Source organism: Chelonoidis abingdonii, chromosome 17 (genome assembly GCF_003597395.2).
Source record: "Chelonoidis abingdonii isolate Lonesome George chromosome 17, CheloAbing_2.0, whole genome shotgun sequence".
Taxonomy (NCBI): domain Eukaryota; kingdom Metazoa; phylum Chordata; order Testudines; family Testudinidae; genus Chelonoidis; species Chelonoidis abingdonii.
This window is the reverse complement of record NC_133785.1, coordinates 35,138,224-35,160,579: the sequence shown is the minus strand read 5'-3', so window position 1 is coordinate 35,160,579 and position 22,356 is coordinate 35,138,224. Positions and strand designations below refer to the sequence as shown.

Below are 22,356 nucleotides of genomic sequence, written 5' to 3'. Positions count from 1 at the left end.
TGGGCATAAATGTGACAGGACAGAATAAAGAAATTTATATTGCCACTTTCTACATGTGACCTGCTCAGTAAATAGACAAGAGCATTAGGTGCTCTTAGTCTGGAACCTTTCACGGGTACTAGATTCATGTTTAAGAGGCCCAGCGAATGTGTGTGTCTGCGAGTGCGGGAAGACTGCTCAAAGTTCAAAAACAACAACAACAGAAACCATACTGGAAGATCTCTCTCGATCAAGGTGCATAGGGGTGGGTGGATAAATCTAGGGGTTTGGTTTGGCCTGGAATACAGATAAGGACCAACAGTGAAGTTCAGAGCTCCCCTCAAATTTTAGGGGTGTTTGGATGTATGGTGTTAGCTTAGGCCCATCTCTCATTTTAACAAAGATGCTGTTTGCACAGCACTGCATGTGTTTTTGCAGTGATTCTGGAAGGTAACACTGGTTAACATAAACCCACTTTTTAAAAAGCACTTACAGGTTCTCCAGGCTCATTTCCACCTAGAATCCTAAACCCAAAGCCCGTTTCCTTTCGCCATAGAAAGATATCCTGTTCTTGATAATCTGGAACTGAAGGAAAAGGAGGAAAGGAAATTATTGTTACTTCTAATAAGAAAAGCACAGATTTACACCAACTCCCCCCGAGACCTCTCAATTTTGTACTACTAGAAGTGATGAAACTTTGAGATAGAAGATGCACTAACAGCCCAGTTGCGCCTTCCTCACTCACAGGGAATAGCACCCTATTACATATGCTGTCCCACTGACAGCTCATATGGTCAGATATAGCTCAGCATGAGTAAGGATGGCACAAGTGGGCTTTGCAAGGCAAAACAGATTGGAGCCACTTTGCAACAATGAACTAAACAATGATCTACAGTACCTGCATCACTGTGAGCCTTTGGGTGAAAGCAAATTCATTCCAAAAGAGTTCCCCAATCAATGTTCAAATTACACACCTATGGAACTTGATCCAACTTGTGGGGCTCTCTCTCCCAGCCTCCTTCTCTTGGTTTGACTGCAGGAGGTGGTTATTAGACCTGCTGTATTTATTAGCTGTGCTGCTCTGGCACTCGTGTTTTTTAACGAGGCTCCGTGTTTGGGAACATCCAATCAGTTGTTTCCGGACTTCAATGTATAACTAAAAACATTCATAGGTTTAATTTGTAAATTACTGCTAGGAATCTGAGGGTTTCTATTTTAATAGCAGACAGCCAATTGTGAATCACTGTTTGCTTAGCATTGTGATATTAGAACTCATTAATATGACAATCAGTAATAAATCCCAGACTCTTACAAATCGTTGGTAAATACACTTCTCTCACTGCTAAGCGATTATCTACAATAGACAATAACTCCATTAGCAACATAATACCATTGCTTTTGTTTTTGTAAGAGAAAAAGAAACAAGAGGTCTGTATTACGACTTCTGCAGTCATAATGATCTTTTCTACAGCAGTTTTTTATCTGATCTGATCTGCTGACAATGCTTTAAATAACCTGGGGTCATATCCTCAGTTGGTGTACATCAGAAAAGTAAGGTAGCTGATTTACAGCAGCTACAGATGTGATCCTCTATATTTAAAATGATATAAAACTGTAAACCAGACAAAGACAGTTGGAAATGCAGAAGAAGCCAACTATGACTACTCATTAGTATGGAAAACCACCGACACTTCTACAATGAATATTGCATACACTGAGGTAGTAACCTTGAAGTGCAGTTGAACAAAGATGCTTTATATCAAGTTATTCATGCTTTCTTCCTTCTTTCTGATTTAAATATGAAATTAATTGCTATCATTAAATGATATCAGAAGACAACTGCAGGTTCGTTTAATATTTATTGGTTAGTAACTATAACATAGATTAATTTTGTAATATACTCCTGCTAATTTATAATAGTATTATTCCTTTATAGACCAACTGTCTATATCTTTAGTAAAGAAATCACTTTCAATTTTCCTCTTTTGAGCTATTCAACTTTACTGCTACAAAAATGATTTGTTTTGTTAACAGTCTATAAATATAAAATTAATTGTATAAATATATACACATGTATGCAGGATGCAGTTTTATAATCAAACTAAAGCTGGATTCAATATCTAAGAGGAGGGGAACCATTTGTTGTCTTCATTTAGGGCCTTGGCCAAAGCCTCTTAAAGTCAATGAGAATCTTTTCCTTGGCTTCAGTAGGGTTTGGGTTGGGCTCTTACTGCATTTTATGCTGTCTGTGTCTGTCGTACAAAAAGGGTTGGTTCTAATCAAATGGTGTCTTTTTGCTTTGGCTTCAGATTACCTATTATCTCTTTCAAAACTCAACAATAAATTTAAAATGTAATACGACTGGAAGAGTGGAAATGAAATGAACATGTGAACGTAAGTCATAAGCGTGTGATTTGACATTTCCATTCATGCCGTTTTACAGCCAATGATTTCTACACCTTTTTACACAATATTGTCTCATTTTAGCTGCTTTGTGGTAATAAATTAAGCTTTAGGCCTGGATATATTATCTCACTCTAAGCTATAATCTAATTCTCCTGTAAATATAATTACAGAATAATAAGGTTACAAACATGCTAGAAGTCAGTAATTTTGATTAGTTAAGAATAGCTGGCTGAGGCTATTTGCTCTATGAAGGACATTCTGTATAACAACTGAATTTAGACAATAAATTAATTGGTGTTTGTCACTGTGTTTGTTAGTCCAGGCATGAAAAACACAGACACATACGAAAGGTTCTCTCCAATGTTTCTCAAGCTTTTTGTCAGAGATTGGCCAAGCCAATCAGAGTGCATGCCCTGCCTGTCAGAAACAAAATAGCTTCCACAGAGATCTTCAGCATGGGCCCATTTTCTCAGCATCTCTTAATATGTTCACATTTATCAACCTACAGTGTCACCAACTGTTGCCTTATGTTCCTTGTTCAGATAGAATCTACTCTATTAATGGTCAACACAGGTAATGCAAGGCTGGGTTTTAACTAGAGCTTCACATGAGAGCAATGAAACATGGAGTCTAAAACTGAAGTGTATCTAGCACATTTCCGTAATGCAGTCAGTGTGATAGATCTTAAAGGACCAAAGGAAGATGAAACAACACACACACGAAGGATACAAAAGAAACAGAACTCCTTTTACAGCTTCTGGCATCAGCTTGCCAATTAGATTTTTTACTGGCATAGTCCAGTCTGCTAACAAAAGACCTGTCCATCTCGCTGGCTTAATATATCGTACTTACTGTATGACTTTAACACACAAGTATAATTGTGTTTTGGTGAATGAACCCCAGTCCTCTCCTTACGGTTTAGGAGAAACCATTTTCCTTACAAATTAAAACAAAACCAAATGCTACTTTGGGCCTTTGACTCTTAATTTTAACAATGAGGACCGGCAGGATGCATTTGTGAGGCTTCTGTCTCACAGCCCTGCCTTCATTCCCCAGTGTGTTTCTAAAGTAGTGACCTTAGCATTAGCTCAGATGGCTAAAGTCTCCTTTTAAGGGTAACCATTTTGAGTAACACTGAAAAAGTTGTAAAAAGAGTTGTGTAGGGATTATGAGAAGGAATTGAACCAGCAGCTTAGAGTGACTCCATTCAACCAACAAGACATGGCAGGGTAGGTGAATGGAGCACAACCAGAGAGTGTGGGGTTTTACCACAAATATCTAAGATCTGCTGCTTGCCAATGGAGAGCTAAACCATCGCCTCCCTTGGTGATGAGTTGTTCTCAAGTGCAGAGTAGCAAGAACACCAAACAAGAAGAAAGACAAGACAGAAATAAAGTTCTCAGCTCATCCTTACATTCTCCAAAATTCGTGGAATTGATTTCTCTCTCTCTCTCACCCTTGCTCAGTCCAGTTGCAGGCGAAGGTGACATAGCTGCAATATTAATTTTTACAATTTTGCAAAGCTTAATGTATCCCCTTTCTTGTTAAATTCATTTTAATTTACTTTTGACTGATATGGATTCAGTTAGGCTTTCACATGTATTATTGCAAAGGTCATAGCTGCTATGGATTAAAGCAGAACCCGTTGGTCTATTGAATTTGATATAGCTGAATACTGGTTTTTGTCACAGTGTACACATCTGTCTGGAAATACTTTAAAAACAGATTTTTACAAAACACCTTTACAGCTCACATAACACAATGTCCACTGTCATGAGACAGCTCCTGTATTCAATTTCTGCAGGATATAAATCTAATCTCCAGCACTAGAAGAGACTATAAACATATGAAAATGAACACTGAAAATTTTTTCATACACTGGTGCTTTATTAGAGTTCATTTTAATTAAGTGTCCCTCTGTAACCTCTAACCTCTATCCTTACCCGTTGGGTAAAAATCTATTGTCCATTGCAACAACAACTTAAACAAAATGAGGAACATGCAAATACACCTGGCAGAATCAGTTGGATCATCCAGGAGTCACTCTTAGTATTGATGATGTACTTGGCTAGGCACAAAAGTTTTAAGGCCCTGATTCAGCAAGGTGACTTAAGTACATACCTAACTTTCAATACATAAGTAATCCCATTGAAGCCAATAGGACTATTGCAGTGTTGAAAACTACTGTGACTTGATGCCAATCTCATGACACTTTATATTCTTCTTAAAGCCCCAGCTTTAAGAAGTAATTACATTATAATCTCAGAGTTTTTTTCCATTAATTTTCTAGTGCTCCTGGTGAAGGAAAATAGCTTCAAAAAAAAGACCTGGGTGCTTCCTCAAACCAGAAGACAGACAAAAAGAACCCAAAAGATACTGTTTATTTTAAAAAACAAAACCCAAAACACTTGTGACTTTAGAATACTAGGGGTTGGCAAGAATACTGCTACTCATGCGCTTAAAGTCAGTCAAGTGCTTCAGCACCTTGCTATCAAGGGTCTACGTTTGTGACAGACCCTTACCAAAGTGCACCCACAAATCAGCTTTGTAAATAGATCTTCTCTGCAGCCGTTTCTGTTCATACAGCATGCCGTAAATATTAAGATCCTTTTAAACAAGACATTCTCTAAGGGTATGGGCACATCTGTGTCCAAGTGTATGAATGTAACTGTTTGTTTCATATTAACATAATGACAGAGAACATAGTCCTACAGAAGGCCCTTTTACTAGACTATTGTTTTTAAAGCCAGTCTGATCAGAAGACAGTTGGCAATTTCTTGATTGTATTGTTTTATAGCGGGGTAGCTAATACTTTTTTATTCTATTTAATTGCTGCCGAGTGAATGCTACCTACGTCTGCTTTGTTTTTTCTTTTTAATCAGATTTCGAAAAAAAATTATACATTATGTGCATGAAAACAAAGTTCAAATACTAACGATAAGTAGAGTATTTTAAAAGCTTTAAGATTATTCTATAATGCTCTCCTTTACTTTTAATTAAACGTTTAATCCCTTCAAAGAGATTCATTAACACATCTGCAATTCAGATTAATTAATTTTGTCACTGCTGTTTTGACAGATGGCCATATGTATGATATGGTATTTTGCAAAGCAATCAGGCCACATCAGAAAAATGTGACAACAGATTGTGCTAATCTTCAAGGAAGTTTAATAATAAATTGAAATATAAAAAGCATATTATAAAAATATATTTTCAATAAAAGGGCGTAAGATGTTAGAACTGTGACACTGATAAACCTTCAATTACTACTCCTTCCACTGAGTGCTCTCTACACATATAATTTCTGGAACTTGGAAAGGATCCATTTTTCAAACTCAAGGTACATTCTCCCCTCAGATACACACACAACTTCCATTAGCAATAACGAGTTTTAATCATAAAGGAGATCACACTGCTAAAACTTAGCAAAAGTAAGTGATAAATTATTACCATCACTAAATGATCTGGTTTCAGGACTCACTCCTTCACTCTCCATTCCTTAAGGGCTTGATCCTCCAAAATTAGGGTGACTAGATAGCATATGCGAAAAATCGGGACGGGGTGGGGGTAATAGGTGCCTATATAAGAAAAAGCCCTGAATATCACGACTGTCCATATAAAATCGGGACATCTGGTCACCCTGTCCAAAGTGCCCTGTCTTTGGGCCATGATGCAACGAAGCACTTAAGGTTAGCCTTAACTTCAAGCATATGAATAGCCCCATTGGCTTTAATATCTGAAGTTAAGCTTTGTTTAATTGGGAGCAGAGCACTCATCACCCATATCCAGGGTTAGTGAGAGTAAAGTGGCCTTCACATAAGAACATTAGTTCATGTATGTATGAAATAGAGTCCCAGTTCCCTGCAACTAATTAAGTTCCAAGGAACTAATTAAGATTCTTAGGTGAATGCTGTCACCTTGGGCTGACTGGATTATTTTATGTACATAATTGAGTATTTCTATGGTTCTCCTTACCATAGTATCCGAGTGTCTCATGAAGCCACCAGGATGAGTGTTTGTGACAAACAGAGAAGCTTAAGGACGGAAGCTTGAAGGGCATGATGGGGGGAACAGGAGGCCGCATGTACAGAAAGGACTCTCAGAAGGAAGAAAGGAGGAAAAGAGAATTCGAGAACAAACAAGGATGGAACCTCAGGAACAAGCGGATGGAGAGAGTTGAGGACTGACCTCTGAAAGGCTTGTGTTGTACCCTCCTGTTACACAGATGGAAGAACAAACTGGGAAATGCCCACGGCCATGCTGGAATGAATGAATGAATGAGGATAGCATTCCTTGCATCCATTTGCAGGTGGACAGGGAGGGGCAGGGTACTTACCCTGCTAGGCCTCAGATTTCAGCCTGGAGGCAGGTGTTAATGCTGCTGAGCTAATACTAATGACTAATTAGTATGAGGTCCACAGTTAATGACAACTGATCTAAATAGCTGCAGGGGGCCAAAGACAATGACAGCACAGTTCCTAATGCAGCCATGCTGCAGGGAGAAGAAGGAAGCTAATGCAGCCAGGTTAGGTGTCCCTACAGGATGGCTTCTACCTCTGCAGTTCTACCCCTGCCGGATTGGAAAACCATCTTACCCCTCCTTCCTAATGATCTCTTGAATACTCACTGAGGTAATTTCAATCACCTAGGGCCCCACTGTTCAAGTGGGCCAAGAAGAGGACTGTCTGGCCCAAGGAAAAAACCAGGCCTGCAGAACCAGAAAAACTCTGTCAGATCCTTAGAAAGGAAAGAGAGAAAGACAGAGAAGCCCAAATGCATGAAGACACATTGCTGAGGCATCCAATCCAGAGAGATATTTCTGCAGCCAAGAAACCTGTCGCTCATGATTTCTTTTTTGGGTTTTTTTTCCCCATGCCATAAGATTTAAAAATGATTCAATTGGTTGGAAAAACCAACCCAACTGCTGTACGTTCTGGAGTAATGTATATTTTATATTGTCTGTATAAACTTACATTTAGCATGTTATGAAGATTTTGTGCAAGAAGATCATCCTTTATGTAAATAAAAAGAAAATCTAGAATGTGCTCCTTTGGCACAAACTGTTTCAAGCTCTCTCGTCCCTAATTAAAAGAATAATATTGTCTGAAAGTACACCTACTATGCTTCAAATATTGCTCTGAGAAGTTTTTAGAGGTTCTTCTCTCTTAGGCATTGTGTTAAAATGAGGCAAACACGTTTATTTTCATTGCAGAGAAGTAACCAACTGAAACCAATTTTATACTCTTGGAGTGGAGTCAAACCCTGCTCAACTATTAGCCGAGTGCATGTATTAATAATTAAAATAAATCCACTCACTGCATGCATTTGGTTTTGTGTATTGTTAGGGTAGTATATGCTGGTAAAGACAGAGACAGTTCAGCAGTATTCCCGCCTACCAGGAGCGAGATGGGAATGCATTTCACCTGAGTTTTGGCAAACAAATTTTTCTTTCACTGACTGTAGTTCCCTTTTATAGTAACTGTTGACCTGTGACCCCTGACCTGATCCTACCAAGGATATAAGATAAGCTTACTCGTACGTATGTGTGTGTGTGTGTAATTTGCTGAGAGTGATGCTAATATAGTTGAAATGCAAGTAGGAAAACATACAAAAAATATTAACATTAAGACAGGCTTGGCATCAGGCTGAGGCCTAGCAGGTATAGGTTTGTTGGCGTAAGAGGCATAAGTCTTAAGCATAATTAAGTGACTTACAGTAAAAGCAATAAGAGTTTTTGTCAAACAAGTTTCAGAGGGGTAGCTGTGCTAGTCTGTATCAGCAAAACCAATCAGGCATCCTTGTGGCACCTTAGAGACTAACAAATTGATTTTGAAATGGACCACCTTGTTTACACTGCCTCATTGGCACTACAAAAATTATTTCCACCCATTCTTGTCAACTGTTGAGAATAGCCCATGTCCACCTTAATTGAATTGGCCTCATTAGCACTGATCCCCCACTTGATAAGGCAATTCCTATCTTTTCACATGCTGTGTATTTATACCTCCCTACTGTATGTTCCACTCCATGCATCTGATGAAGTGGGTTTTAACCCACGAAAGTTTATGCCCAAATAAATCTGTTAGTCTCTAAGGTGCCACAAGGACTCCTCCTTGTTTTTGTCAAAAACAAGTTAATCGGAGGGAACAAAATAATGCAATCTTAATGGAATTTGGTGTGTGGGGGATGAGGGGATTAAGCAACATGTACCTGTGCAGCTAACCAGGTTGAGGTATTGGAATTATTCACAAATACATTGATGCAAATAACTATGACAATAATCAGACCACCAGTTATGATTCCTTGGAAGGTCCCATACAGGCAAAAGACAAAGGCTTAATTACATACAGTAACAGATACGTTAATGTGTAAAAAATGTGTACCAACATTGATGCATGTATGTTTTCTGGCAGTTTCACTGGAATTACATAATAGGCAACAGCCAAAACTGTCACTGCCACTGATGATGACCTGCCATGTCTCTGTTTTCAAGTCCATGATGTGCATATGTCAACTCTGTGGATTGCTTTGCACTTTACTTCTATTTAATGCTCTGTATTTTTCATTTGTGGATGGTTTTGGTTCTTAAGATTTTAAGGTCTCTGTGTGCACCCAACCAATCTCGAAGTCAATTTGAATAAAATTTTCTCAAGTAGTTGTTAGAATGATAAACTTGTTATTTGTAAAACAGTAGTTTGAATTGGTCTAAGCTACATAACCAAGCAGCATTAACTTGCTTTGAGAACTTTGAGATATTTGCAGGGGCAGTTGGGCAACTAACTTTGCTTCACGTCTCTGAAAGTCTCTTTAATGCCTGATTTGAAAATAAATACAAAAAGGGATGGAAAGAAGGACCTCAATACTTATGGGGGAGGGATAGCTCAGTGGTTTGAACATTGGCCTGCTAAACCCAGGGTTGTGAGCTCAATCCTTGAAGGGCCATTTAAGGAATTGGGGTAAACATCTGTCTGGGAATTTGTCCTGCTTTGAGCAGGGAGTTGGACTAGATGACCTCCTGAGGTCCCTTCCAACCCTGATATTCTATGAAAATATTGTACTGGTTTTGAACAGCGTTATGGTCTATACCCACTTATCGGAGGCAATAAAAGATTATTCTTCATCCAAGCCAAAACTGATTCTTTGTTAACATAAACTAGGCATAATCTGCAGCTTTTTCCCAGAACTTCATTTACATGCATCAATTTAACCAACTGAAAGCCCTATATTTTCAACAACAATTTAAGAGATTCAATTCCTATAGATGAAAATCATAAAGAGTGGCTGCCAGAACTGTAGCCTTAGCAACCACACCTGTTCAATACTCACGTCGGCTTTCATACATGCTCCTGGACTGGGCCCAGATTTTGAATGGATCTGGCTTTTTCTGTCCAGAGTTGTCCGGCTGCTCCACAGCTGGTGCTTCAGTGGTAGGGTAGTCGGGAAGCACCTGAGTGGTATGGATGGGTGAAGCTGTGTGCGTGCTACGGTGGCTAGAGACGCTATGCTGGGAACTGTTTTGGCTGTCTTTCCTTTCAAGTGGTTGCTGGATGTAAGAAAGCAAGGGGAAAGAGAAAGAACGGAAGGTTATTGGTCTCTGAGTGGGTGTTTTCCAACATTCTTTCCCTCCTTCTTTGTTCACTGTTTCTGCATGCATACAAATATATACCCCACATTCTGGTGGCCATCATTTCCAGTTAATGCTCAGTGCAGAAAATTTCCCCGAGACACACTTTGACAGACAGACTGGCAGTAGTAGTATGTAAAATGGAAAGCGATTAATCACAAAAAACATCCAGCCTTCTATGTCTCACTACAAAACAAATCAAAATTTCATTATAGGATACTAGTTTCAATATCTTTTTCCCCTTCTGTGTTAAACTACAAATATCTGTATTCAGATAACTTTAAGGATTTAACATAAACCCACAAAAGCAAGGACAAAAAATATCAGTACTCAGACTGAAAAGCCATTCTTAACTGCATTACAGACCTTGATATGCGAAATCACACCTCATTCACAGATCTTTGAAATCCTCAAGTCATAATGAGTTGGTTGGAAACAGAGTTCAAGGCAATTAAGATGCAAGACTTGAACCTCATAGCATTACGTTAGATCCTTACTTAACATTACCTAAAAATATTTACTTGCAATTTAATTTCCTTGTTTTAGGCAAGTATATTAAAACAAAGAAAAATGTTTCTACTTAAATTCTAGGCGCATTCTACCCATCATATCAAAAGACCTGTCTTGTCAATATTTAGCTACATTGAGTATGTTGTTCTTAACTCACATTCACATAATTGGCTACAATAATGTACGCAGATTAACAAGAGTCACATTTGCATTGCAAGAATTCATGCTACTAAATATGCAGTAAAAATGTTTTGGAAAAGTTACCAAGAATGGACAGTAAATATGTTTAAAACAATGCTCACTGTATTCTCTTGTTTCCACATTACAAAGGGCCTTGTTGCTATTAATTGAATGGCAAATGGCAAATCTCACATTAAAAAGTAAAGACAATTTTCACTTTTAAGTCTGTGAAAGGTTAATTCCTATTTATGTTTAATTCCTATGAAAGGTTTCACCAGAGAGATCAAAGACGAAAGGCCATGGGAACCAAACTATATTCTCGTCTAGAAGTGCAGCTTTAAAGCACATTGGTGCACCAATGTAGGAAACATGCAATGCCATTGTCTGTCTTGTATGCTTCTTTTATAGCTAACCAGACTCCTTCAATTTCTAATGCTGTTTATCTGGTTTCTCTTCTAGGAACCAAGGGCCTGATCCAAAGCCCATGGAAGTCAATAGAAAGACCCACATTGGCTTTGGATCAGACTAGTGATTAATTTGTAACGAGAGAGGTGCTGGGGCTCAGGCAATTTTTTTACATTCATTACTGATGCAGCAAGCCCAGCGGTGCTGGGGCTCTGAACTGCCCAGCCCAGACGTGCCGGGAAGCTCGGGACTGCCCGGCTCAGAGGTGCTGGGGCACTGAACTGCCAGGCCCAGAGGTGCTGGAACTCAGCATGGCACAAATCAGGAACTGGATCAGACCCTATAAATTCACTTTACAAAGCATAACAAAGATCTGCCTTCAGCGCACCCCCAATATGCATAGCATTGTAGCCCATGTCTGTAAAGAACCACCCAAATTACGCTGATACTGTCCAGGGTGTGGGACCATCCCATTGTCATTATTTGCAAGACAGCAGCACACAGAGTCCGTAAGCAAGATCAAGGCCTCCTGGCTTTCGCTGGTATACAGATACATTGTAAGAGAAACCACTGCCTCCAAGAGCTTGCAATATAAACAAGCGAGGCAGAGACACAGGATGGGAGGGGAAACAGAGGCACAGAGGTCGCCAGGGTTGAGATTAGACTTGCTGGGGCCCAGGGCCGAAGCCAAAGCTCGAGCCCCACTGCCTAGGGCCAAAGCCTGAGGGTTCCAGCCCTGGGTGATGGGGCTCGGGTTAAGGCTTTGGCCCCCTGACCCGCAGCAGTGGGGCTCGGGCAGGCTCAGACTTCGGTCCCCCCTCCTGGATGATGTAGTCATTTTTGTTTTCAGAAGGTGGGCTGCGATACAATGAAGTTTAAGAACCCCTGCTTTAACTGGTGTCTCCACTGACGTGAATAATAAATTAACTGTGTACTTTAAAGTAATTTTCAACGGAGCGTGCCTGCTGTGACTGCCCAGCAACCAGTTTTCAAACACAAATATCCGAACCAGTTTCATACATTTTTTTCCCTTTTTCTAAGTGGCGAAAGAAGCTAATTCACATACAGCCTTACTTGCCTACAAAATCCCAGGTTTTAAAGTAAGCTGTTTTAAGACAGAGCTCTGCAAACAGCCTCTGAGCTGTGGATGCCCACTCCTTAAACAACAATTTTATAAGTAAAAATGTCATTTTTGTAGCATGTTTTTGTTGTTGCTGTTTTATTTTGTGGCAAATAATTAAACAACAAAAGCACCTTGTGAGCACAGTATACCTGGTTTTAAGCCAGTGTGATTGAATATAGCTGATTTAAAGAACCTTGATAATAGGGACTACAACAGAAAATTGTACTAAAGTCTTAGCTAACACTTGTAAACACAAGAACAAGGCACTAATACTATCTACCTGGATAATAATCTTTTCTTTAGATGAAGAAGTTAAAAAAAATCTCATTTTGCTTATTATACGAAAAATGTAAACAATTTAAAACTAGCATTCAGTTTTAGAGTTCTAATCTGTATTTTGGATCTAACTGAAACTTTCTGTATGTCCTAGGCAAAACAAACAAGCAAGCAAGCAAGCAAAACAAAACAAACCCAAAAAACTCCCAACCCCACATAAACCCTTCATTAAGCTGGAGTTACTACTGTAAATTTGCACAAATTATGTAAGGAAAAGTCCTGCAGCAACAAAACAACTTTAGAAAGCCAAGAGTCTCTAAGATCAGGGTGCTCTTTAAAATAAAACAGAAATAAAACAGTCTGGAAATGCACAATTAAGGTCATCCAATCAGCCACAAATCTGCCGTGACAGATTAACAAACATTTGGAGACAACCCTATTTTCAAACAACGCAGGTCTTTACCACATCAGTGATGCTGAAAATCCTCAAGGGATCTAACTGAACTATTTCACTCGTGTTGATAAACTGAGGGCATGTCTACACTACAAAATGAAATCGACCCAACTCACAACGGCATACAGCCGCTGCAGTAATTACATTCCTTGTGTGTGTCTATGCTTTGCTCCTTGTATCGGTGATGCAGGGGCGCTAGCACTGATTTTACTGTCAGTATGGGGCATTGTGGGACAGTTTCTCAAAGGCAGCAACAGTCCATGTAAGCAATGCAGTGTCACTTACACTGCACTGATCTAACTACATCTACATTGATTCTATGCCTCTTGTGGAAGTGGATTTATTAAGTTGATATAGTGGGTGAGTTATATCTGCAGGAGTGACATTTTAGTGTAGACGCTTACAGAGCTAGGTAGATGTAAGGCAGCTTAATTGATATAACTGTGTAGTGGAGCGTATCTTAACCAAGAAGCACCAATCGCTACAGCAAAGTATTTCTGCCATCTTTAGCACTGTTTGCTGTTGCTGGATAAAGAGCAAGCTTTTACATCTCTCCATAAAGGGAAGAACAAACGAAAGCACAAATATGAAGTGGGGGATAACTGGTGTGGCAGCAGCATGGCTGAGAAGGATCTGGGAGTTGGGGTGGATCACAACCTCAACATAAGTTCAACAATGTGATTCTGTTGAAAAAAAAAAAAAAAGGGCAAATGAAATTTTGGGTTGCATTAAGAGATGCATAGCATGCAATTCACGGGATGCGATAGTACTGCTCTACTTCAAGCTGGTTAGGCCTCGGCTGGAGTACCATGTCCAGTTTTGGTCACCAATGTATAGAAAAAATGTGGAGAAACTGGAAAGGATCCAGAGCTGAGCGACAAAGATGATCAAAGGGATGGAATGCAAGCTATATGAGCAAAGGCTGAAGGAACTGGGTACGTTTAGTTTGGAAAAGAGGAGATTAAGGGAGGGACATGATAGTTGTCTTCAAATACTCGAAAGGCTGTCATAAAAACATGGAGAAAAGTTGTTGTCTCTTGCCACAGAGGGCAGGACACGAGCCAATGGGTTCAAATTACAGCACAGCAGATTTAGATTAAATCTCAGGAAAAACTTGGTAACTGTCAGAACAGGAGGACAATGGAACAAACTGCCTAGGGACGTCGTGGAAGCTCCATCATTGGAGGTTTTTCAAAAAGAGGCCGGATAGTCATCTTCCTTGGATGGTTTAGACAACAAATTCTGCATCCTGGCAGGGGATTAGACTAGATGACTCTTGCGGTTCCTTCTAACCTATGATTCTATTATTCTAAAAGTGACCTCACATTGATCGATTATTCACCCAAATGTATCCCAGTTACCATCAGATTTTCCCCTCCATATGTTTGCAATGTAAGCACTGCAGACTCCTCCGACTGTACTGTTTTTACATAGACCACTGGTAAAAATGAACAACAAGGAGTTACTTACTTTCCTAGTGTAGCTACTAGACAGTAGGTAGAGCCATTCTGAACATGGCTTCTTGTAGTTATACACATGCCTGCATTCTGGGCTCGTTCTCCAGCCTTATGCAATACCATCTCCAGCCACAATCACTCTATTTGCCATGAAGCTCAGGATCAAGCCAGCCTTCAACAAGGCTGCAATGTTAATACAGCGCTAGTCACCCAAGAAAGCTCATGTGTTGATACAGTACACTGCACCTTCCCTTGCAAAAAGCTGTGTGATGATTAAAGGAAGAAAAGGAAAACTATACATTTAAGGGAGTTTGTAGCAATTATACCACAAAACTAGGGCAAGGAAATAGCATTGTAAGCATCTCACAGAGTAGTGTCATGCTGGAAGGTGTTAACTGCCCCCAGACACATACCTGGATGCACTAAGCACCATTTGTAATAAGCCTCTGTCCCAAATCTGGACCTTAGCGTCCAAAATCTGGGTGCTCAGCATGAACCTCCAAGCTTAATTACCAGCTTGGATCTTATCTCGCTGCCACCAATCAGGATTCTGAGTACCTGATAAACTCTCTGGTCTCCCCAAACCTTTCCCTGGGGGACCCCCAAGACTCAGATGCCCTGAGCCTCCAACAAAGGGAAATAACCCACTTCCCTTCCTGCTCTTTACTTCCTCCCAGATTTTCCCGCCCTGGGGATACTAGGAGATTTCCCTGCTTCAATCCCTTGAAACACAAAACAGAGAGGACGATTTACCTTCCTCCCTCCTTCTTCTCCCCCCTCCCAGTCTTTCCCTGAGAGAGACAGTACTCCTGGCACAGAGATTCCTATCCCCTTGCCTTAACTAGGAAAAGAAAATCCAACAAGTTTTAAAAAGAAAGCTTTATATAAAAAAGAAAGAAAAAACACATGACATGATCACTGCATCAAGATGACATAACACAGGGCTATTGCTTAAAAGAAAATATGAATAATCAGCCTTATTCAAAAACATATCCAATTTAAACATTCCAGCAACTCCACACATGTAAATACAAAATACAATATAAACCTATTGCTTTTCCTTTTGTACTCACAACTTGGGAACAGAAGGGTAGAAAGAAGCTTGGAGATAGAAAAAAAAAAAAAAGCTCTTCCCTCATAGCCGAGAGAAACAAACAGGCAGAACAAAGACAAAACACACCCAGAAGTTCCCTCCCTCACTTTGAAAAATCCGGTTTCCTGATTGGTCCTCTGGTCAGGTGTTTGGTTCCCTTTGTTAACCCTTTACAGGTAAAAGAAACATTATCTCTTAGCTATCTGTTTATGACACCATTCCTTCAAGCTAAATGTACTGCTGAAACAACAGAAGCCACCACCCAAGGCAGTAGCTACGTGGCAAGGCCGGGACCAGCAGACAGTGAGGGAGGTGCTAGTGAACATGGCCCTGAGAGCAGTGGTGATGACTTTCTAATGTGCCGTGAGGTGCTCTACCCCCAGCTCTTCTCCAGGCCCCGCCCCGCCTCTTCCCACACCTGCTCCATCTCATTCCACACCTTCCCCCAGCATGCCCCACCCTCACTCCTCCCCCCCAGTGGAACAGCCGTGGAACAGCTGATCGCGGCAGGGAGGAGGCGCTGGGTGGGGGGGAGGCACTGATTGATGGGGCAGCTGGCGGGCGAGAGGGAGGTGCTGGGGGGAGGGGAAGGAGCTGATTGAGCGGGCTGCCAGCCCTGGAGCACCAACGGAGTCAGTGCCTATGCCAGAGAGAGAGCGCGCAAAGGTAGAGCCCTTTGGGCACAGGACTTGCTGGAAAAGCCGGCTTGGAAATAGCGAGCATAGAAACTGCCTGATATTGTTTTTTTCCTACTGTGTTCAGGGAAACAGGACTGCACGGACATATTTTGTAAATGAACAAGATTGTGCCAAAGAAACACTTGACTCATATCATCTATTTCTCCTCCTAACAGAAAGAGGCCAGCCCACCCCTAAATACTGATTAACTGCTTGGGCCAAAAGGGAGCAGTAGTTTGTGGGGAGAGGTTGTGAATATGAACAATTTTAAGGCTGGGAAATTCAGAAAAGCTCAGCTTCTATATAGGCACCTTAACAATGGTTAACACTTTCAAAAGAGCTCAGCACCCAGAATGCTTAGCTGCCCTGAGGACTGATCATATATTTCGATGCCTAGATTGGAACTGAAGTCTCTTTGGAAAATCTGTCCCCAATTTGGGTGCTAAGAAGAGCTGCCTAGAAAACGTTCTTTTCCCCATGTGGGATATTTTGATACAAACCAACAAATGTTAGCTTTCATCAAAGTTTTCTGGGAAAATGTTTACTTGATATTTTTGGCTGAAAAGAACCCCAAAACAGAAAAATGTCAGCCCCAAACTGACAACTACTGAAAATTTTTCATTTTTCGTCTGAAAATGGTTACTTTTGGGTGCTTGGATGAAAAATCAGAACATTGTCAAAGAAAGCAAGCAATTTCTGTGAACATTTTCGTTTACTTGAAAACCCAATATTCTGCTGAAATATAGTTTTTACTGGAAACTTCAACTCTAGAGCAGAACACTTTAAATCTGGCATCCAGCACTTTTACAACTTTGGGCCTTCAAGCTCAGCTGAAAAGCTCTCGCTTTAAAAGGTAAATAAACACAAAATATTCCAGAATGCACATGTATATGGTTAAATATTACACAGCCATATACTCTAAAACAAAATCATTCAAAGTCACTTCTTCCTTCATTTACCTGCTAAGACTTATGTTCTGGCTCTCTAGGCCAGGGGGTCTCAAACTGGGGGTCGGGACCCCTCAGGGGATCATGAGGTTGTTACATGGGGGGGTCACGAGCTGCCACCCCAAACCTCGCTTTGCCTCCAGCATTTATAATGGTGTTAAATCTATAAAAAGTGTTTTTAATTTATAAGGCGGGGTCGCAGTCAGAGGCTTGCTGTGTGAAAGGGGTCACCAGTAAAAACGCTTGGGAACCACTGCTCCAGGCTTATGTCCCCTTCCCTTTCGCTCCTGCCTCCTTTGCTACAGCTGATAATATTAGTTCATCTAAAGGAGCCTAAGGAAGTCATCTCCCTGCTCTGGTGTGGTCTTAGTCATTACATTAGCTGCTGCAGCACCTTGAACTCACATCAGGTGAGACTTAAAACTAATAATGAGATATGAAAAGCCTTCCAGTGCACCTTCAGAAATGCGTTTGTGCTTTTCTCTGTCTGCACATGTATCCCCTTGGAGCCAGACACTGCATGTGCAATACTAATGGTCCTGGCTACAGCAAAACTCCCAGGGCGCTCAGATTTTCTCTACCAAGAGTGAGTCTGGCAAAGTTAGGCAGATATGGCTGGATGGGAGAAGCTTTTAGAGGAAAACCAGCTATAAAGCCAGGGCCTGTCTGAGAAGGAAGCAGACACTGACACTAGCTAGCTGGGAGAGTGGGGGAAGAGGAATGTATCTGGGACTGGAGAGGGGCTTCATTAGGCTGCAGAGAAGGAAGGGAAGGGATCAGCAGTGAGCTGGGCGAAGGAGGAGTAGGAGGGGATTGAAGATCTGAACTTGAGTTTACTCTGTAATGCAGTACAAAAAACAACGCGGACTTGGTTTAAGATCAGTCTACCAACATAAGGGCTGACTGCATGTGGCTTATTTAATAGAAGCTACCTTATTAATCAAGAAGTAAATTTTGTTTCAAAGCCCTCTTGGAGAACCATGAAGGTGAAGACGACAACAGGGGCTACATTAATGCCCCATTTTACACAAGTGCGGCTGCACTAGCTCACATAGGGGCACCTGGGAAAAAGACTTTGAGCCTTGGCATTTGTGCCAGGAGGCTGTGATGTTTGCATCATCACACTGCCCTGGCAACCTCTAGGTGTGCCAGTCAAGCCCTGGAAATCCTGCAGGGCAGTTTTAAGGCAGAACCTCAGGGAAGTCCCCTTCCTCCCTTGCCCCTAGTCACGGAATGGTCTGTATCAACTGGAATGGCTGGGACTCGACACCAATGCAGTTATATTCTGAAACCTCCTCCTCCACTCCAACATCACACAATTAAACACAGAACCCGTATTTTATTAACCATAAAAAGGAAGTTAAAGGGAGTTATCTTAACAATATAAGTAAAATATTGATAATGTTTTTATTCTTTTCACTTAAACTTAAAGAGATTGTATTCTGTAGGCTGGTCATTCTCCTTCTTTTCCTGTAAGTAGTGTGACTGTTAGACTTCCATGTACTCTAAAATAGCTGCCATGATATATCAACCTAAGATACTATTATCCACTAGTTGCTGGTGCAAACACTCTGTTTAATACCTAAACAGAGGAGGAAGACTGTTCTTATTGGATTCTTCCTCTTCGGATGGAACAGCACTGCCTGGGGCTGTGATAAAAAATACTGAAGGACTATGCAAAAAGGTAAGCGCTTTCAGGAGTATAACACGCAAGGAATCTGGTTGCTTTCAGTGAACGAAATGGTTTCTCTGCAAGCAAATGCCATGGGGGAAATAATAATCTACAGTTGGGGGCTGGTAAATTCGCTGAAGACTCCAGAACTACACCTGTTTGTAAACAGTCTCTTTGTTCATACAGAGAGGATTATCTCTAAATGGATTTAGGTGTCTCATAGATTTAAAATGCTTCTAATCAATCACTGTTCACTTGGCAGGCGTTTAGCACAACATCAGATTAATAAGGAGATGATGCTACCTTACGTGATTCTGTGAGGGCACCTGTTTTCAAAAATCAAAGTTCATTCATCATATGACGGTTTACTGAATAAAAGGTTATAAATGTATTCAACTATTCCTTCTCTGACAGGGGAAAAAATACAGCAGCAAAAAATAATCTGCTTGGCTTGTACATTTTTACACACTTGTTTCTATTTTACTAAAGGCTGAATTAATTTTTGACTATGACACAGAAGTAAATGCATACGGTCTGACATTTCTGTGATTTGAGTGAGAGCACAAACTGCACTTCTCGCTCTTAACATTAATGCAAACTGACAATGGTATAGGCCTGAAGTCATGTGACTTTAATCAGCACTGCTCTAAGCCATCAGAATCACATTAATTATTACAGGGCTATCTTTTTGGATGAACAGAGAACTTGCATTAAAAGCAGGAGATTCTGCTCATCTTCTTAACAAACCTCTTACCGAGCTTTACCGAAAGGTGGACTGTTAGCAGCTGCAGCTATCGGCGCCCACAACAGACCGCCAGTGAACTTTCACAGTGTCTTATAGTATTGCAAAGACCTCACTCATGTGACTTTCCCAAAGCTGTTGGGAAATAAGCCTACCTTCTTCACTACCCCTTCAAATAAATGGAAACTTTCCCCTTGTAAATCTCTCATTTCCTGTAAAATATTCATCCCTTTTCCAGGCTCATAAACATCACGTTATTTTTGTTCCACTAGACTAGGAGATGAGCTTTAATGACACTTTAGACCATAGCTTCTAAGCTATTAGCTAACATGTCAACCAGCTAACGGTTCTACAGGGAGACAAGATTAGAAAGGATAGGAAAATATTGACTTTTTTTCTTCTCTTGCCCTTTTTTTTTTTTTTTTTTTTAAATAAAGGATCCCACACCTGCAGTACAATGCTGCTAAAGCCAAGCTAAACAACAAAAGATGCCCTACACAACAATCAAGATATTTCCAGTGTTGGGGCAGCTAACAGTATCTGCCGGAAACTGTAAATATGCATGGTTTGTCTTTCTGTGAATACACATGCTTAAATATTTCATAAAATCATGCAGCAGCTGGTGCATGAGAAAGATCAGGGAGTAAATGCAAAAGGTCGGAGTTTATGGACACCGCTGACAGGAATTGCTTGCTGGAAAGAAGGTGGAGCGTCCCGTCTTTCCAAAGGAAAACAATGGCTTTTGGGGGGATTTAGGGGAGGAGGTAACGGAGGAGAAGATCACTCAGCGGGGAAGATGATCAGTAAACCTCTAGCTTTATTTGCCAACAAGCTCCCTTTCTGTTCTGAATTCCTCTCTCAACTCACCATGCTGCACAAGCTGTGCAAGGCAATCCGTGTTGGAACAGAAAGATAACTTAAAACAACCAACACCCTACATTAAGAAAAAAAAAAAAATCAAAACCCCTCACACAAAACAGTAGGTGAGAAGGTACTTACCGACTTTGGGCTCTTCTTTGGGACTGGCAATCCTGAAAAAAGGCAACAAGGAAAAAATAAACATTAGCATATAAATGTTACTTTCCTTTAAGAAAAAATCCCTAGGTGTATCATCTGAATGTAGCCATCTGCAGAGTTATGTCAGATTTCACTCTAGCATTGGAGTTACCAGTCTGCTCATATCGAATCAAAGAGGAGAGAGAGAGAGAGAGAGAGAGAGATCTGCATTAGCTATGCTGACTTGTGCTGCAGCAGCCTGGAGGCTGGGGAAAGAAATTCACAGACCTCAGCGGCCTAGGAAATTGAACACTTGGACAGAATCTCAAATGCTCCCCTGGATTAAGAGAGACTTAGCTTACAATTAAGCCAAGGATATTTCCTTTTGACGCGATTGGCTTGTCAATTTTATCAGACCAATCAGAACCGCAGAAGAGAAACAGGTTGATTTTTAAAAAAGTCTCTCTCTAGAAATAGATTTTTAAAAGCAAATTTGTATTGGCTTAGATGAGAGGCTCAGGCTGGCAAAGCAAAACAAAAGCACAAAGAGGGATAATCTTTATCCCTAAAAGGGATCATTTACAAATATGGATGTTACTGAAAAAATACTCAAGTTTTCTTCAAGTCCACCCTAGATACATAGCTATATGATCAATTTCAGATTGCTGTAGCTTGCAAATAAAATGCTCAGAATGTCTTGACCCTGATGTGAACCTAGTGGGCTGAGGTGAAAGGTTTAGGTAGTTCTGGATGACGGGAATTTTGGGGGATGATCAATGATCATGATCAAAATGCAAAGAAAAACAATTTAAAGCACGCAGTAGGAGAGAGAAGGGTGATTTTGCCATTTGAAGCCAGCCCCTTAGTTGGTATGATGAGCTCACAGACATGGGAGATCTCAAGACCAATTTCTGTTGACTTCCTCTATCAGTGGCACAATGGCCAATGGCAACGAGCTGTAAACTTGTTGGAGATGACCTAAGATATAGGAAAGACTACTCTGAGCAGATAGATCACAGAGAAAAAGAAATTATTTTCAATAAAAAAAGCCTCTCGCCTCAAATCTGTTTCCTTATGTGGCATTCCAGAAAAAATAAATATAAAACCAAAACACAGATTACACTGCACATTAAGTGGCCAGTAATTCGGACACTCAAAATCTGCTTTCATCTTTAGGATGCGATTTATGTGGCATTTATGCAGCATTATGTTTCCTACTTTATACACTTGGTTGCACTAAAAAACATGCTCCTGTTTAACTTTTATACAGGAAGTAAAACAAGTTATGCAACTGAAATATGAACTGTTATAGCAAGAAGCTCATCTTATGATAATTTGCAAGGTATCATCTCTGAATATGAAATGTCCACAATTACAAATGATAAACAGTACTTGCTTACCGCCTGCTGTCAGACTTGTATGTAAATAAGACTGCATAATACCAAATGCTGTAGTTGGGTTTTAAATTAATTGTTTTCAACGATTGGGGAGCATTAGTGCTCTAGACATTATCCTGTTTGGTGCATTATCAGCAAATAACTAAGACCCTCTAGGGCAGTGATTGATTGTTGGCTAGTGGAACATCAAAACTGTTTACACTAAACAAATAAGATTGCAGCTTTGTTCTTCTGCAGACATTGCCTGCATTCATGTAACACACTCAAAGAATAAAGAACCAACAGTTTTCATGGCAAGTCACATTTGTAATAAGCAGTTTATAATATATTATATATTTGCATTGTTTGCAAGGGACATTCTTTCTGATTAAATGGATGCATCACCCACACACACACCTACACACCAGAGTTGGCACTA

The 22,356-nt window shown here is 40.4% G+C and overlaps 1 protein-coding gene across 38 annotated transcripts in view; it reads right to left on the bottom strand.

The window, feature by feature from the left end:
• The window catches only part of MAGI1 (membrane associated guanylate kinase, WW and PDZ domain containing 1), a 526,245-nt gene that overhangs the window by 26,357 nt on the left and 477,532 nt on the right, over positions 1–22,356 (bottom strand). For 22 of the 38 annotated variants that reach the window (XM_032764470.2, XM_032764488.2, XM_032764506.2 and 19 more), the window contains 4 exons: positions 20,545–20,576; positions 9,712–9,928; positions 3,800–3,877; positions 473–564 (listed from right to left, as the gene is read on the bottom strand). In XM_032764470.2, coding sequence (XP_032620361.1) covers positions 473–564; positions 3,800–3,877; positions 9,712–9,928; positions 20,545–20,576 — 419 coding nt within the window. The remainder of the gene's footprint in view (positions 1–472; positions 565–3,799; positions 3,878–9,711; positions 9,929–20,544; positions 20,577–22,356) is intronic. The other 16 variants (XM_032764576.2, XM_032764587.2, XM_032764622.2 and 13 more) reach the window with 1 other exon arrangement.